At 42.1% G+C, this 16,369-nt stretch overlaps 1 protein-coding gene across 2 annotated transcripts in view; it reads right to left on the bottom strand.

The window, feature by feature from the left end:
• riox2 (ribosomal oxygenase 2) overlaps window positions 1-5,032 on the bottom strand; it is a 40,297-nt gene extending 35,265 nt beyond the window's left edge. The window contains exons 1-4 of one of the 2 annotated variants that reach the window (XM_072260494.1): window positions 5,018-5,032; window positions 1,250-1,677; window positions 1,045-1,164; window positions 466-594 (exon numbers count right to left, since the gene is read on the bottom strand). In XM_072260494.1, the coding sequence (XP_072116595.1) occupies window positions 466-594; window positions 1,045-1,164; window positions 1,250-1,675 (675 nt within the window). In that variant the 5' untranslated portion in view covers window positions 1,676-1,677; window positions 5,018-5,032. The other variant, XM_072260493.1, reaches the window with a different exon arrangement.
• Between the last annotated feature and the right edge of the window lie 11,337 nt (window positions 5,033-16,369).

Raw genomic sequence — 16,369 nt, 5'->3', positions numbered from 1 at the left:
TGGTATATATATATATAAAAATTAGTATACTATTATGTTACCTTAGTATGTTATGTTTAAGTTACATTGTTTGTATCATTTTTTTGTACTAATATTTCCTGTAATTTTATTATATTCTAACAGTGTATTAGTGCCTTTATGACTTACCTTTTTGTATACTTATTCAATAAAAAGATTTAAAAAATAAAAAAATACTGAATAATGCCAAAGATGAATCAAATACTGTTACCATCACCTGAGAAACAGCATTGTCAAACTAACTGGGTTAAAGCTGATACACCTCCTATTCCCAATGGTTCCCAGGATTCTAACAGAAATAACCTCCAAGAGAGCAGGCATATTAATTTAGTCTCCAAAATCCTTTGTATTCCATTGTCACCTGTCACATCAAAGATGTACAAAATCACAACAAATAGAAAATTGTCAAATCTAATTGAACATATTCTGATGATGGTAATTCTTTACCTTTAAAATAAACTCATGAGTTGGACTTCCAATCCGGTCTTCAGCTTCTATGCTATATTCACGAGCTAAAGGGTTAGTAGGTTTGTAAAGACGCCAGTGCTTCTCTCCTTCCAGCTGCAGAATAAAGACCTACCCACACGCACAAAAAAAGTGAAAGAAATTTAAATATCAACATTTCTGTAATGCTCGGACTACCTTAGTAAAACATACTACCCTTAATAAAAGGCTATTAAAAAATCTTCCACTTTACTTTAACAGACTTTTTTGCTCTGTTCACAACAATATTAAACTCTGGAAAAAACAAAATGTAAACTAAGTATAATGAATGCCTGTGCATTCACTCAAACACAAATTCACAGACAAAATATATGTAGGATTAAACAAATGGCTCACCAGAATGATTATCTATGTAAGAAAATAATATCACCTAACCATTAATCACTTTTTGCAAGAATATAGGAATACAGACGTCCTAATCATTTTTGTTTAGAATGATATAAAGCAGATAATTCTTCAAACAAAACGTTTTATTTATTCAAAATAATGAAACGAGAGCAGCAAAACAGCTGTTAGTCATACCTCAACATCATCATAATGAGGTGGAAGACCCTGAGAATCTGGCGGTGTGATGTAAACATTAGACCCAACTAATGAGCCAAAGAAACATTCCAATATTTCTTGGATCCTCCATAGTTCATCCTTTGGAACAAAAAAATTTATTCTTTGCATTAAAAGCAACAGTAAGTTGTAACAAACAACAAAAAAATTATCTTTCAAACAGTACCTTATATCTCTGTGGCTGGTGAAATTGTATTGTAGCTTTCTTTTGTTCAAAGTTTTTCTTTAATTGTGTATAGTTGACTTTCCCATCTTTATTTAAAACCTTCTTTTTACCGTTTATACAGCGACAGAAATTAATATCTCGACCGTAGAACACATCATTGATGCAGAGTTCCCTTAAATCATCAAACTTAAATAATAACTGGTAGTAAGCAGTTACTGATGGATCATTCCTCTGAATTAACAGTGGCTTTTGCTCCCAATATTCCCTGAAGAACTCTGCACTACTAACGGGAGAGATCAGACTTTCAAATAAACTGTCAGGACTCTGGAAGTTGAGTACAAGGTTGGTAGTATCTGAATCCAATTTGATTCTTTTGCAATTGTCGGGATCATCTTTTTTTGGTTTTCTACAAGCCTTCTTCAACATTTCTGCACGAAAGAAGAAAAATGTTAGCCATCATTTTAAGTTGAAAGGTCATCTTGTCAAAATATTATTGATTTTAGTATTCTTGGCTCTAATTGATGCTAATTTAAATCAAAAAAGGTTGCAAATGATAAATGCTAATGCAGCTACTACGTGATAAAATAAGACATGTTTGTGTTTTTGAGTGCAGATCTGACAATAGAGGTACAAACAGGTTTCATTAATATGAGGCCCTGCGTTGGTCAGGGTTGACCATGGATATTGCACCCTAGCAGTCCACATGACACACAAGCCGGGACAGTAAGCTGTTGCCTATGCAGCAGGCTTCCCCTCTCCACATAGCTGTTAAATCCAAAGGAACAACAGAGACCAACAGAGTTCAGCACCAGCAGTATTGCAGGGGTTGCCAGACAGCAGTGAGTTCAACATTAGACTTAGAGACTCCACTTCCAGCTTTCTCCCCTCAGGATTTACACCAAAGCCTTCTCCATGAGTGGGTATAGCCACAAGACAGTGGAGGCGTGAGACTGGGATTTTTCTTCTCCTAGATGACCTACCAACCATGACTGACAAGACCCATCTGCCCGAAGTGACTGGTTTTAAGGTGCCAGCATCCCATCTTTGCCCTTTTTCCTCTCAGTAGGAATGGTTCTGCCAAGTTTAGTAGCTAAGCTACACACAAAGGCCAAGAGCTGTACTTGGTTGTCAGGGGCTATTTGAGACACACACCATTTGGAGCATTTAACAGGGAGTGGCAGCTCATCCCCACTACCTCACCCAGCTAAGACTACCTTAAGGAATCCTAAATTAATACAATAACAAAATTTCCTTAATAATAAAGGGCATACAGAGATCAAGACACTAACTGAAGAGCTAGTGATGTGGAATGACATGATCTATCATTTTAATGCAGTTAATACCATATTCATTGGACATTATTTAGATGTACCTCACATACAGGAATCATAATGCATGATTAACATATGCCAACTAACTTAATTATAGACAGCACACAAAACTTCGTATTATTCATTTGGCAGAAAAATGTAACTATATAGCCGAGCCTAACTATAACTGGCTGATGAATCACCAAAGGCTCCAAATTTGAAATTGTTACCATACTCAAAAACTAGCCTAGATTGTTAACTGCAGTAGGAGCAATCACAAATAACTGGTAGAGAAATCAATAGAAACCAGAAAATGCTGGGAATACTCAATAGATGAGGAAGTATGTGGAAAGAGAAGCAGTGTTGGCACTTCAGCTTGATGAGCCATCTTTGTAAAAAGTTCACTGGCCTGAAGCATCAACTGAGTCTTTGTCCTTAGATGCTGAGCATTCCCAGAATTTTCTGCTTTGATTTCAGATTTTAAACAACCACAGTTTATGCTTGGTGTGGGAAGCAGTGAAGGACAGGAGAACAAGAAAGAATAAGCACTACTGCTTCCGAGCACAACACTGGAGAGCTTGATGGAGGATATGGTAAGTGACAGAGGTGGCCTTCATCTAAACAGAAGACAGATAGAAAGCTTCTGTAGATTCCAATGCAGGAGCCTAAACAAAAGGAATAGTCCAACACGTTCAGAAGATCACACAGGTATCATGCTCAGTGAATGCTCCTTCAAATTTCAGCAGCTCTATTATCTCGAAACGTTCAAGCTGCAGCACCCCATCATTCATACCTACAATCAGTCATTAGCCCTCAAGACTCTCACCTTACAATTAGATGCAGTATCATTGCTAGCCTTAGCCCTACATACTACAATTTGCATACAATGTCAACCTAACACTGACAATAATGATGAACAAGCTGTTAGCATGACATTCACCATACCAGGCTGATTGCATCTGCTCACACAATTCCCTTTGACTTTCAAGCAAAAAATCCACTTCCTAATTACTATTCCCTCTGTGCATAATTTATGTAGAACAGTAAACACTGGGCAGGGTATGATATTTCTTTTAATTGAGATACAGCACAGAGTATGCCTTTCCAGCCCTTCAAGCCACGCCGCCTAGCAATCCTCCAATCTAATCCAAACCTCATCACGGGACAATTATTTTACAATGACCAATTAACCTAACAATGGTACGTCTTTGGACTGCGGGAGGGGGCACCAAAGCACCCAGAAGAAACCCAAGTGGTCACAGGGAGAACATACAAACTCCGTACAGGCAGTGGCGGGAATTGAACCCAGGTCACCTGTACTGTAAAACATTGTACCAACCACTATGCTACTGTGCATGTTGTGCTGATCTTCATACCAATATATATGACATGCCCTCCTCCTGTATATGTCATATCCTCCCATTCCCTTCATATTCATGTTTATCTAAAAGTCTCTTGAATACCACTAAATTGCCTGCTTCCAAGACTACCCCAGGTAACACATTCCGGACACTACCTCTCTTTGTGAAGGACTTGATCTTATGTCACCTTTAAACATCCCCACTCTAACCTTAAAAGCATGTCCTTTCCTATTTAACATTTCTACCCTGGGGAAAATATTCTCTCTCACCCATCTATGCATCTCAGAATTTTAAAGATCTCTATCGTGTCTTCCCTCACCCTCTGACGCTCTAGAGAGAACAACTCAAGTTGTATCCATCAACATCTTCATCTAAATCATTGATATGTACCACAAACAAGAGAGGTCCCACTGACCCTTGCAGAACACCACTGGTCAGAACTGCACCTAGAATAACAACCTTCCACCCCTATTCTGACTTCTATAAGCATTGAGTTCTGAATCCAAACTTGCAATACACCCTGGATCCCGTCCCTGCATCTTTATTCTCTGAATCAATCTATCACCAGGGACCTTAACAAATAGCTTAAAAAAGAAGCCCACCTAGATAACATCCACTGCCTTGCACTCATCAAGGGCCTTTATCACCTCCTCACAATTGAGAACACAAAATGATTTATTTAAATTGGAGGTCTTTGTTGATAAGGCATACTTTGCATCCAGTATACCACCCCTTTGGTCTCAGTATCAGCAGAGACCGTGTAAAAGGACAGAACTTAAAGGATGAAGTAAAGTGGTGTTTTAACTATAGAATGTAGATAGGATTAAGTAAGAGACGGTTTAAAATAGATTAGAAAAAACAAAAGTAAAGGTGGGTGCGGGTCAGGAAGCGGCCGGGCCACCCGCAAAGAAGCTACCGGCGGCGGGGACTGAAGTAGAGGTCGCTACCACCATGTTACTCTCCATTTCACATCGGCTGTGCCCGCCGCCACTCCAACTAGTGCGTACCTTACGCCGCCCTTCTCTATATTGCGCTCCCCGCCGCCCCTGTCAACGAGAGCTCGATCCCTTCCCGGATCCCCTCACACCCCACCGCACCTTCCAAAGCGTGTCTCAGACTGACCGGAGTTACTCTCCGGAACTTCCGGCAAACACTGAACCCAAATAAATGTTCCGCCTCCTGTCAGAAATCTGCACTCAATTCAATCACTAACAAGAGAAAATATGCAGATGTTGGAAATCCAAAATGCTGGAGGAACTCAGCAAGCCAGACAGTATCCATGGAAAAAAAGTACAGTCGACGTTTCGGCCCATCTATACATGCTGCCTGGTTCCTCTAGCATTTTGTGTGTACTGCACAGAATGCTGCTGGTTATCGGCGAAAAGGGGGAGGGGGAAAGCTCAGAGGATGGGAAGGGGTATAGTGAGAGGGACAGAGGGAGAAAAAGGAGAGAGAGAGAAAGAATATGTGTATATAAATAAACAAATAAATAACAGATGGGGTACGAGGGGGAGGTGGGGCATTAGCGGAAGTTAGAGAAGTCAATGTTCATGCCATCAGGTTGGAGGCTACCCAGACGGAATATAAGGTGTTGTTCCTCCAACCTGAGTATGGCTTCATCTTTACAGTAGAGGAGGCTGTGGATAGACATGTCAGAATGGGAATGGGATGTGGAATTAAAATGTGTGGCCACTGGGAGATCTTGCTTTCTCTGGCAGACAGAGCGTAGGTGTTCAGCAAAGCAGTCTCCCAGCCTGTGTTGGGTCTCGCCAATATATAAGAGGCCACATCAGGAGCACCGGACGCAGTATATCACCCAGCCGACTCACAGGTGAAGTGTTGCCTCACCTGGAAGGACTGTTTGGGGCCCTGAATGGTGGTAAGGGAGGAAGTGTAAGGGCATGTGTAGCACTTGTTCCGCTTACACGGATAAGTGCCAGGAGGGAGATCAGTGGGAAGGGATGGGGGGGACGAATGGACAAGGGAGTCGCGTAGGGAGCGATCCCTGCGGAAAGCGGGAGAGGGAGGGAAAGATGTGCTTAGTGGTGGGATCCCATTAGAGGTGGAGGACGTTACGGAGAATTATATGTTGGACCCGGAGGCTGGTGGAGTGGTAGGTGAGGACAAGGGGAACCCTATTCCTAGTGGGGTGCCAGGAGGATGGAGTGAGAGCAGATGTGCGTGAAATGGGGGAGATCCTTCTCACCCTGTCTCTTGCAAGAATGCCATCCCCTTCTCACAATTCCTCCGTCTCCGCCGCATCTGCTCTCAGGATGAGGCATTCCATTCCCGGTCGAAGGAGATGTGCTCCTTTGCTCATCAACTCTGCTGTCAAACGCATCTCCCCCATTTCACATTCAAGAGAAGTTTAGGTCCCGGTGCAGGTCGATGGGAGTAGGCAATCTAAATGGTTTCAGAATGGACCAAAGGGCCTGTTTCTCTATGACTCTATTAACTTGAAATTATTCATTATGAACTGATGTAATTAGGTGGGTATGAAATGTCTAAATTAAATAGATATAGGTATTAAAATGCAAAGATTAAAAGAAGGTTAGAATTGAAAGTAGAAAAATGAGAATTGTAAAAAATAAGACAGTGAAAAAATAGCATTTAATAATATTTAATAATAGATATGAAACAAAAAGTTACTATGGTCAGCATAAATGATAAAGGAAACAAAGTTATAAAGGAGAAATATCAAGACTAATTGATAGGCATAGATGACCTGCTTCCTTTTGGAAGGGTCATCCAGCAAAGCCATATGGGTAGAACTCAGGAATAAGAAAGGCATAATTACTAAAATGAGCTTATACTTCACACAACACACATCAAAGTTGCTGGTGAACGCAGCAGGCCAGGCAGCATCTCTAGGAAGAGGTGCAGTCAGCGTTTCAGGCCAAGACTCTTCGTCAGGACTAACAACTGCACCTCTTCCTACAGATGCTGCCTGGCCTGCTGCGTTCACCAGCAACTTTGATGTGTGTTGCTTGAATTTCCAGCATCTGCAGAATTCCTGTTGTTTTTTATACTTCACACATTCGAATAGTCAGCAGGACACAAAGGAACAGATATTCAGGCAGATCATGGAAAGATGTAAAAACTATAGATTTGCAAAATGATGACTGTGAGTCATTTGCATCTGTATTAGCCAAATATTAAGCCAATTGGGTTGTGTTAATTGGTCTGCATCAATCCAGGCAACGATGGTTTTAAGTAATTTCAAGTTCAGGTTTAATTATCATTGAACCATACACATGAATACAGCCAAACGAAACTGCATTCCTCCAGGGGTACGATGCAAAATACGGTACCAAAAACCACACACAGCACAAGGCACATAATTATGATAGCAGAAAAATATACAGTCACAAAAAATAATTTAGCCAAGTTCCTGAGTGGTACGGCCTGCAGATTGATGGTGCATGGGAAGTTGTCCTGGAGCCACGTTTCTGCAGGAAAATGCATGCAGCTGTCCTCACATGTGCCAGTGCAGCCACAGATGAACACAATCCAGCTTGTTTTGCACTGAGCGAACACTAGGGAGCAGCACTAACAGGAGGGGCTAGGCCCCAACCTAGCAGGGACTCCAGTGCATCTGCTATGGCTCTGATCTCTCCCACACTGCCTCTGACGTCTTAACCGCTGGAAGGCTGCATAAGTCCCTGTTCCGCGACACCTGAGATCACGCAGCTCCCCTACTGTCAGCCTCACCAATGAACTAGCAAATTGGACCTGCAGTATTCTACATTACCAATGTCCAACAGGATCTTGCAATCTCAAGAAAAATGTCCAAGGCAATCATTTGCACTATATTTTGGACTGCACATCACCTCTGGTGAGGCGTAGCAGACGGCAATGCAGTACGCCACAAGTCCAGCTCTACTGCCATCAATCAACTCATTAGTGGGGTAGACCTGCAGTACTTGACATTCTAATATCCAGCAGTGATGAACAATTACAACTTTGTCTGGACCCAGAGAGACCACTGCGACCGAGTGCACCGCCATCGTACTGATTTTGCACCATTGTAAACAAGTGTTTCCCAGCAAAGGTGTTTGAACCTTCAGGGGTGTCTTATCAATTATGATATGCTTCCACTCTAAATTCGTACTTCAAAGGAACCATTTGTCAAACCAATGTGTGGAAGTAAACAATGTCATTGTAACTATTGAAATTGTATTGAATCACCTGCTGTTACCTTTGATCTTAAGGGCATGAAAATGTGATGTACCTTTGAATTTGTAATACACTACCGTGAGGATCTCCAGAAAAATGTCTGTCATGACGAATAAAGACTTTCAGATCCACAACTCAGTGTCTTTACAGTGACTTTAATCATAGTCACAATGTTTAGAGTTTGACCAGGATATGTTCACAATCCAGTTACGTGGCCAGCAACCTCAAGAGTCTAAAGGGGGTGAGTATTTCTGATCATGGCACCCTGTGCTTAGATCTGCTTGGGCCAATGACCATGGAGTCGCAAAGTATCAAAGCACATGGCGGAGAGCCGAAAGAGATATATGTGAAAGTTTAGGGGGGGGGTGTGTGTGTGTGTGTGTGTGTGTGTGTGTGTGTGTGTGTGTGTGTGTGTGTGTGTGTGTGTGTGTGTGTGTGTGTGTGTGTGTGTGTAAGGTGATCACTGTCCATTTGGGACACTAGAACGGACCGTGGATACTTGTTCGGTGGGCAACTGCGTAAGGGTAGCGTGGCTACTGAGAACTCTTGTGTTGTGTGAGTTAAACTATTCGAACGCTATAGTGTGTGTGTATATTCATCCAGGAAAACATATAGCAGTGCATCGTTTGTAAGTTTGACTCTGTGTGAGGAAAACTCTAGAATAGTCATAGTCATACTTTATTGATCCCGGAGGAAATTGGTTTTCGTTACAGTTGCACCATAAATAATAAATAGTAATAGAACCATAAATAGTTAAATAGTAATATGTAAATTATGCCAGTAAATTATGAATCAAAACCCAACAGGGGTGATATTGCAGGAATATTTAACTTACTACATAAAAAGGCTACAGCAACATCAAGAACTCAAGTTATGAAGAGGAGAGAGTATACAGAGTAGAAATTTGAGAGGGTTGAACAGGGAATGGCCAAAATCGGGTGGGTTAAGACCAGCAGCCTGGAGTAATATTAGCAGTGGTGAAAAAGTCAAACAATGAGGAAGGGAGATAAAGCAGTATTCATTCTATGTCGTATGTATTTGCAAGAGAGAACAAAGTGCCTGGAATCACATAGTGTACAAATAGTAAAAGCTACAGGAGAAAAGGGATGAATACAGAGAACAGCAAGGCAGTTTACAGGTAGAGCTGGACAGACTAGAGGGACAGTTCGATCACTTACAGAGACAGACACAGGTGAGAATCAGGTAGAACAGTTGGAAAAATACAAGAATAAATTAGTCAGGGATCTGGGCAGACTGAGAATTAAGTGGACTAAGGTCCAGCTGCTGGGTAGCAGCCATGGGAATAACTGCTGAGGAAGTTGATGAGGTAAATTAGGAACTGCTGGACCAGGAAGTGGGAAAGTGACCACAAACTAGAGAGGTTATACCCAGTACTGCCTGTCGGGATGGAGCCTACAGAGACCAGGCAATGACAAAACCCTGATGATCACAGCCAGCCTCTCACACTCATCATCACCATTCACAGGCCCTTCACCCCAGGGAAAAGCAGAGTGCTCTGTCTGAAACACCTTCACTTAGAGCTGTGTGTGGCAATGCAGAGTTTTGGCGTAAGTTAGAAGAAATGATCAAAGTCCACCAGATGCACCCCAAAGGCATATACGTCTTGATGAAAGCCCAAAACTATGTGGGACAGTATGACCCTAGGGGTGCGGATGAAACTTGGGCAACTAGTGGGAATGTCAGTAATAGGTATCAGAATTTTAAGGAAGAAATGAGGTAGCGATTGTGGGCCAGGGGTGGGGGGAGAGTGGGAGTGGAGGTGAGAGTATGACCATAAGACATAGAAGCAGAATTAAGCCATTTGGCCCATTAAGTCTGTTCTCTGATTCATCACAGCTGATTTATTCTTAACCTCATTCTCCTGCCTTCTCACCATAACCTGACACCCTTACTATACAAAAACCTCTTAGGCTCTCCTTTAAAAATACCCAGTGACTTGGCCTCCACGCCATCTGTGACAATGAATTCCATAGATTCATGACCCTCTGGCTAAAAAGTTCCTCCTCAGTTCTGTTCTAAATGGACGTCCCTCTCTGCTGAGGCTGTGCCCTGTGGTCCTAGACTCCCTCACTGTAGTAAACATCCACTGTATCTAAGCTTTTCAATATTCCATAGGTTTCAATTAGATCTCCCCTCACTCTTCTAAACTCCAATGAGTACAGGCCCCGAGTCATCAAAAACTCCTCATGTGTTAACCTTTTCACTCCTGGAACCATTCTCTTAAACCTCCTCTGGACCCTCTTGAATCCTAGCAGATCTTTTTTTTAGATAATGGGCCCAGATTTGCTCTCAATACTTCAAGTGTGGTCTAACCAATGCCTTATAAAATCTCAGCATTGCATCCTTGCTTCCATATTCTGCTCCACTCGAAATGAATGCTAACATTGCATTTGATTTCCTTTTCACTGACTCAACCCTGAAAGTTAACCTTCAGAGAATCCTACACGAAGATACCCAAGTCCCTCGGCACCTCCAATTTTTGAATTTTCTCGCCATCTAGAAAATAGTCTATGCCTTTATTCCTTCTACCAAAGTACATGACCATACACTTCCCCACACTAGATTCTATCTGCCACTTCCTTGCCCATTCACCCAATCTGTCCAAGTCCTTCAACAGACACCCCTCCTTCCTTGACACTACCTGGCTCTCCACCTGTCTTTGTAACATCTGCAAACATAGCCACAACACCATCAATTCTGTCATCCAAATCATTCACATACGGTATAACATGAAAAGAAGCAGTTCCGATGCTGATCCCTGTGGAACACAACTAGTCACCAGCAGCCAAGCAGAACTCTTTGCCTCCTGCCAGTCCTCTATCTATGCTAGTATCTTTCCTGTAATACCATGGGCTCTTATCTTGTTCAGCAGCCTGATGTGCGGCATCTTTTCAAAGGCCTTCTGAAAATCCAAGTAACCAGCCACTGATTCTCCTTTGTATATCCTGCTTGTTATATCCTCAAAGAATTCCAACAGACTGGTCAGGCAAGAATTCCCTTTAAAGAAACCATGCTGACTTCGGCATATTTTTTCATGTGCCTTTAAGTACCCTGAAATCTCATCCTTAGTAATGGACTCTAACATATTCCCAACCACTAAATTCAGGCTAATTGGCCTATACTTTCTGCCTTCCTTGCTTTTTAAAGAGTGGAGTGACATTTACAGTTTTCCAGTCCTCCAGAACCATTCCGGAATCTAATGGCTCCTGAAAGATCATTACTAATGCCTCTACAATTTCTTCAGCTACCTCTTGGGTGAAGTCCATCTGGTCCAGCTGTCTTCCTGTATCTACCTTTAGACCTTTCAGCTTTCCAAGCACCTTCTCCTTAGCAATAGCAGCTATACTTGCTTCTGCCTCCTGACACTCACAAAATACTGCTCGTGTCTTCCACAGTGAAGATTGATGCAAAATACTTATTTAGTTCATCCGCCATTTTTGTCCTTTTGCGTCATTTTCCAGAGGTGTGATATCCACTCTAGCCTCTCTTTATATATCTGAAAAAAACACTTGGTATCCTCCTTAATATTATTGGCTAGCTTTCCTTCATATTTCATCATTCCTCTCCTTATGGCTTTTTAGTTGCCTTTTGTTGATTTTTAAAAGCTTCCCAAATCTCTAACTTCCCACTAATTTCAGCTATATTACTGCATTTGCTCTCTCTTTTGCTTCCATGCTATCTTTGGCTTTCCGTGTCAGCCACAGTTGCCTCATCCTCCCTTTAAAATATTTAAACTTTGGGATGTATCTAATCTGAGCCTTCTGAATTGCTCCCAGAAACTCCAGCCATTGCTGGTCTGCAATCTTCCCTACTAGTGTCCCTTTCCAATCAACTTTGGCTAGCTTGCGTCTCATGCCTCTGTAGTTCCCTTTACTCCACTGTAATACTGATACAACTGATTTTATCTTCTCCCTCTCAACTGCAGGGTGAATTCTATCAAATTATGATCACTGCATCCTAAGGGTTCCTTTACCTTCAGCTCCCTAATCAAATATGGTTCATTACACAACACCTAACCCATAATTGCCTTTCCTCTAGGGGGCTCAACCTCAAGCTACTCGAAAAAGCCATCTCATAGACAAATTCCCCCTTTTGGGATCCAGGACCAACCAGATTTTCCCAATCTATATGCATACCGTAGTCCCCCATGAAGTTCGTAACATTGCTGTTTTTACAAGTTTTAGTTACGTTACAAGATCATCTACCTTATTCTGTACACTACGTGCTTTTAAATATATTTAGAAGTCCTGTGTTCATCACCTTTTTTGATCTTGGCCCCCTGTTACACTTTAACTCATTCCACTGTCTGCAATTTTGTGCTATAAACTGCTTGTACTTCCTCAGTCTGACTACACACTGCATCTGTTTATATTTCCAACTGCCCCATCCTCAGCCCGATCACTCTTGTTCCCATCCTCCTGTCAAATTAGTTTCAACCCTCCCAACAGCTCTAGCAAACTTGCCCGCAAGGATATTGGTTCCCCTCAGGTTCAGGTGTAACCTGCCCTTTTTGTACAGGTCATACCTTCTCCAGAACCGATCACAACGATCCAGAAATCTGAAACACTGCCCCCTACACCAATTCCTCAGCCACACTTTCATCTGCCAAATCATCCTATTCTTACCCTCATTGGCATGCAGCACAGATAGCAATCTAGAGATTACTACCCTGGTGGTCTTGCTTTTCTGCTTTCTACCTAACTCCCTATACTTACTCTTCGGGACCTCCTCCCTTTTCCCATCTTTGTCGTTGGTTATCAATTTGTATCATTGGTATCCGGCTGCACACCTTCTCCCTTTAAAATGCTGTGGACCCAATCTGAGACATCCCTGACTCTGGCATCTGAGAGGCAATATACTATCCGGATGTCTCTTTCACATCCACAGAATTTTCTGTCTGCTCCTCTATGAAATCCCCTATCACTACAGCACTCCACTTTCCCTTCTAAGCCGAAGTGCCAGACTCAAAGCCAGAGATCCTATTGCTGTGGCTTCCCTCTGGTAGATCACCCTCAACAGAAACCAAAGTAGTATACTTATTATTGAGGGGAATGGTCACAAGGGTACTCTGTACAGGCTGCCTATTCCCATTCCCTTACCTGACAGTCACCCAGGTATCTGCCTCCTGCAATGCAGGGGTGACTACCTCCCTGGAGCTCCTGTCTATCACCTCCCCATTCTCCTGTACGAGCTTATGGTCAGCCAGCTGCAGCTCCAGTTCCTTAACAGTCTCTAAGGAGCTGCAGCTCAGTACGCTTCATGCATATGTAGTTATCAGGGAAACTGGAGGCCTCCCAAAGTTCCCACATTTCATACAAAGAATATACCGCTAACCCTGGACTCATCCTCAGTGTGCTAGCTATTTACTAATAGACAAAGAAAGAAAATAAAACTAGAGACTTACTTAGATCTTGCATCTGTTCTCGCAAAAGTCTGACCACTCCAACAGTGGCCCACTCACACAATGGTACTCCACTGTGGCATCTTTGCTTAAACCTTGGTTCTTTTTCATGGTTCAAATAAAACTCACTCCCAACAAAACTTGACCTTTTCAAATGGTTCCTGCCATGCAACATTGCTGATCTTTCACTCGCTAACCCAGAGAATGACTCACTCCCAACAAGACTTGACCTTCTCAAATCACTCCCACCATGCAAAAATGCTGAATGATCACTGATACCTATGGAATGATGTCAGTTGTTCAGGAAGCCAATGAACCCACCATGAACTATGCAGAGTGAAAATACCAGGCCTATGAGGAATACTCAGGACTGGGTCACCATTAAAGAGATGATCCACTCTTTCTGAAAATGCTCAAGAAAAGGCTGAGCTCAGCCCACCAGGAGGTTTTAGACTTAGGGATAACGGTGGGATACATCTACTCCACAATAGTTTCATGGGCCAAGGAAAAAAAAATAAGGAAGGGAAGAGGGGTCGTAAGGTGGCTCTAGCAGGTGTAGCTGCCGTGAAGACAGGGATCTTGCTTTGATCGCCATCAACCAGAGCTCCTAGCTAAGGATTGCCAGAACAGACATATATGGGTAAAGACGATTGCTTGTTACAGATGTGACCTCTCAGGCCATGGTCAGAGGCCATGTCACAAGGAGGAACGAAGGTGTGACAGTCACCCACCAAAGAAACAGAAATCACAGAACCTTCCCTAGCCATACTGACCGCTGACTAGATTATAGAACTAGTAAAGACCGCATCCAAATCAAACAAAGAGTGGAGTCGTCAAACTGGCAGCCCCCATAGTCAGTAATGGTCACCCACAGATGTACACAAAAGCTTTGGGGGCCATTAGTGGATACAGGAGCTTCGGTATCCATAACTGACTGACTCTTGCCCAAGATTGGGGAGGCTATTCATCTTATAGATGTTGGGAGGAGAAAATATAAGGGCAGAAAAAAGGGACGGGGGGGTAGAAAGAGGGATGGGGGAGCGAGAGGGAGAAGGGGGAAGAGGGAGAGAGAGGGATTAAGGGTGAATATGAATGTGCGAATATGTATGGAGGCCCCATCCATCTTTTCATTTCCTTTGTTCTTTGGAATATGTGTTTATTGTGTATTGAATGTTTGCTCCAAGTTTCTTTTTTCAGTTCATTTGTGAAGCTTCAGAAGGAATAAAAGTGTAAGCATGCATTTTTGTTTTGTCTTAAATAAATAGTTTTTGTCTATTTATTTCTTTGCTTTGGAATTGATATTGGAGAGACCCAAATTCTTCACAGGCCATGTGGAATCCAGGTTAAGGTGATAAAAATGAAATGTGTGTGTCTCTATTGCAGATATGAGATTCTCACATTCTAGAAACAAATGGGCATTTTAGGAAATTGGTGATGTGTATATACTCAGATTTAGAATTTGAAATTTATGCTTTTGGACGGAGATTGTAACACTTGGGGAGTGAACTGAATCTTCATTCTCATCTTCAAGAATGCAAATGTAGAATGTATTTGAAATCCAGCATGTGTCTGCTAAAATATAGTGTTCATTATTGCTAACTATAAAGAGCCAGAGGGAGAAGGCAAACCAAGTGAGACAGCCCCTAAAAACCTCACAACAGAAAATTAAACAATGGCCATCAGCCTCCTGATTGAAGCAGATCTGTGAATGAAAAGGAATGAGAATGTGAATGCAAAAGACACAGAAAACATGCCAGCAAGCCATGAATAAAATGTTAAAGAATAACAGTAATGGTACTTTGTAATGAAGGCTGGTTCTGGGAAGTAGATGCTTAGTTATATAGATCCAAATCAAAAAATATTGTGAAAATAATTGGGAAGGGATCTGAGTTATGGCAGAGGCATCAAGTTCCACAACTTTGAAGGCAAGGCAGATCGAGAAAGAGAACAAATTGGATGCAGCATCTGAAGGCAGCCATCCCAGCCTGAATAGGGAGTGAACACAAATAAGCTGGGTCCTTTCAATGTTTGAGCCAGCAATCAAAAGATAGTCCAGGAGGGGGTGCCACTGGGATGAGATCCTTGCAGCAATTCAAGAGACCATTCCAAACTCTCCTGTAGATCAACCAAAGGGACAGTGAGACTGGTTGTCAGATTCTGATAATTTTCTGTCATGGAATGGCATGGAATGTGAACTGTTGCTCGTGAAGCTCAAACAAAGTTACCTTGTTGGTGCCTGCTACCCACACAGTAACTACTGTAACTATGATTGATAGTTTCAGTTATCAGAGATAAACGGGGCAAAGACAAGGATGTGATTAAAGTGTAATGGGCCAGCAAGGAAGGAGGCAACAAATACACAAATGACAAAGCTGCATTTTAAAGACTGATTGAAATAGTAAGAACAAATGTTTCCAAGAAAAGAAAGTGATCAAATTTCTGGAACATTTTATTGCCATCCCTGCTTACTCTTGTAGATAGCCAATTCGGGATGACTGATAGTGTAGATAAATAGCAGACTAATATTATTACTTGGGGAAGAGATCCAAAGTAAAGTGCTTTGTCACTGACCGAATCAGATTCTCCAAGTTTGGCATTCCTGGCACAGATTTCTCTCCAGGGCCCAAGAGGAAGGTATGTTAGGGAGTATTCTGGAGCTATGTGAATACAGCAGACATTAATTCAAGCAAAATCAAAGACTAGTTGTTAAGTGAAAATGCTGAAATAGGGGGCAGAAATGAGTGTTGTTACTATTATTAAGGAGATGATGTTTGGGAAGCTGAAAAATTTGAAGGTAGATAAACCACCTGGACTAGAACCCCAAGGTTTTGAAAGAGATAGCTGAAGAAAT

This window comes from Mobula birostris, chromosome 6 (genome assembly GCF_030028105.1).
Source record: "Mobula birostris isolate sMobBir1 chromosome 6, sMobBir1.hap1, whole genome shotgun sequence".
NCBI classification, from domain to species: Eukaryota; Metazoa; Chordata; class Chondrichthyes; order Myliobatiformes; family Myliobatidae; genus Mobula; species Mobula birostris.
The sequence above is the reverse complement of the archived record's forward strand: the minus strand, read 5'-3'. Positions and strand labels throughout refer to the sequence as shown.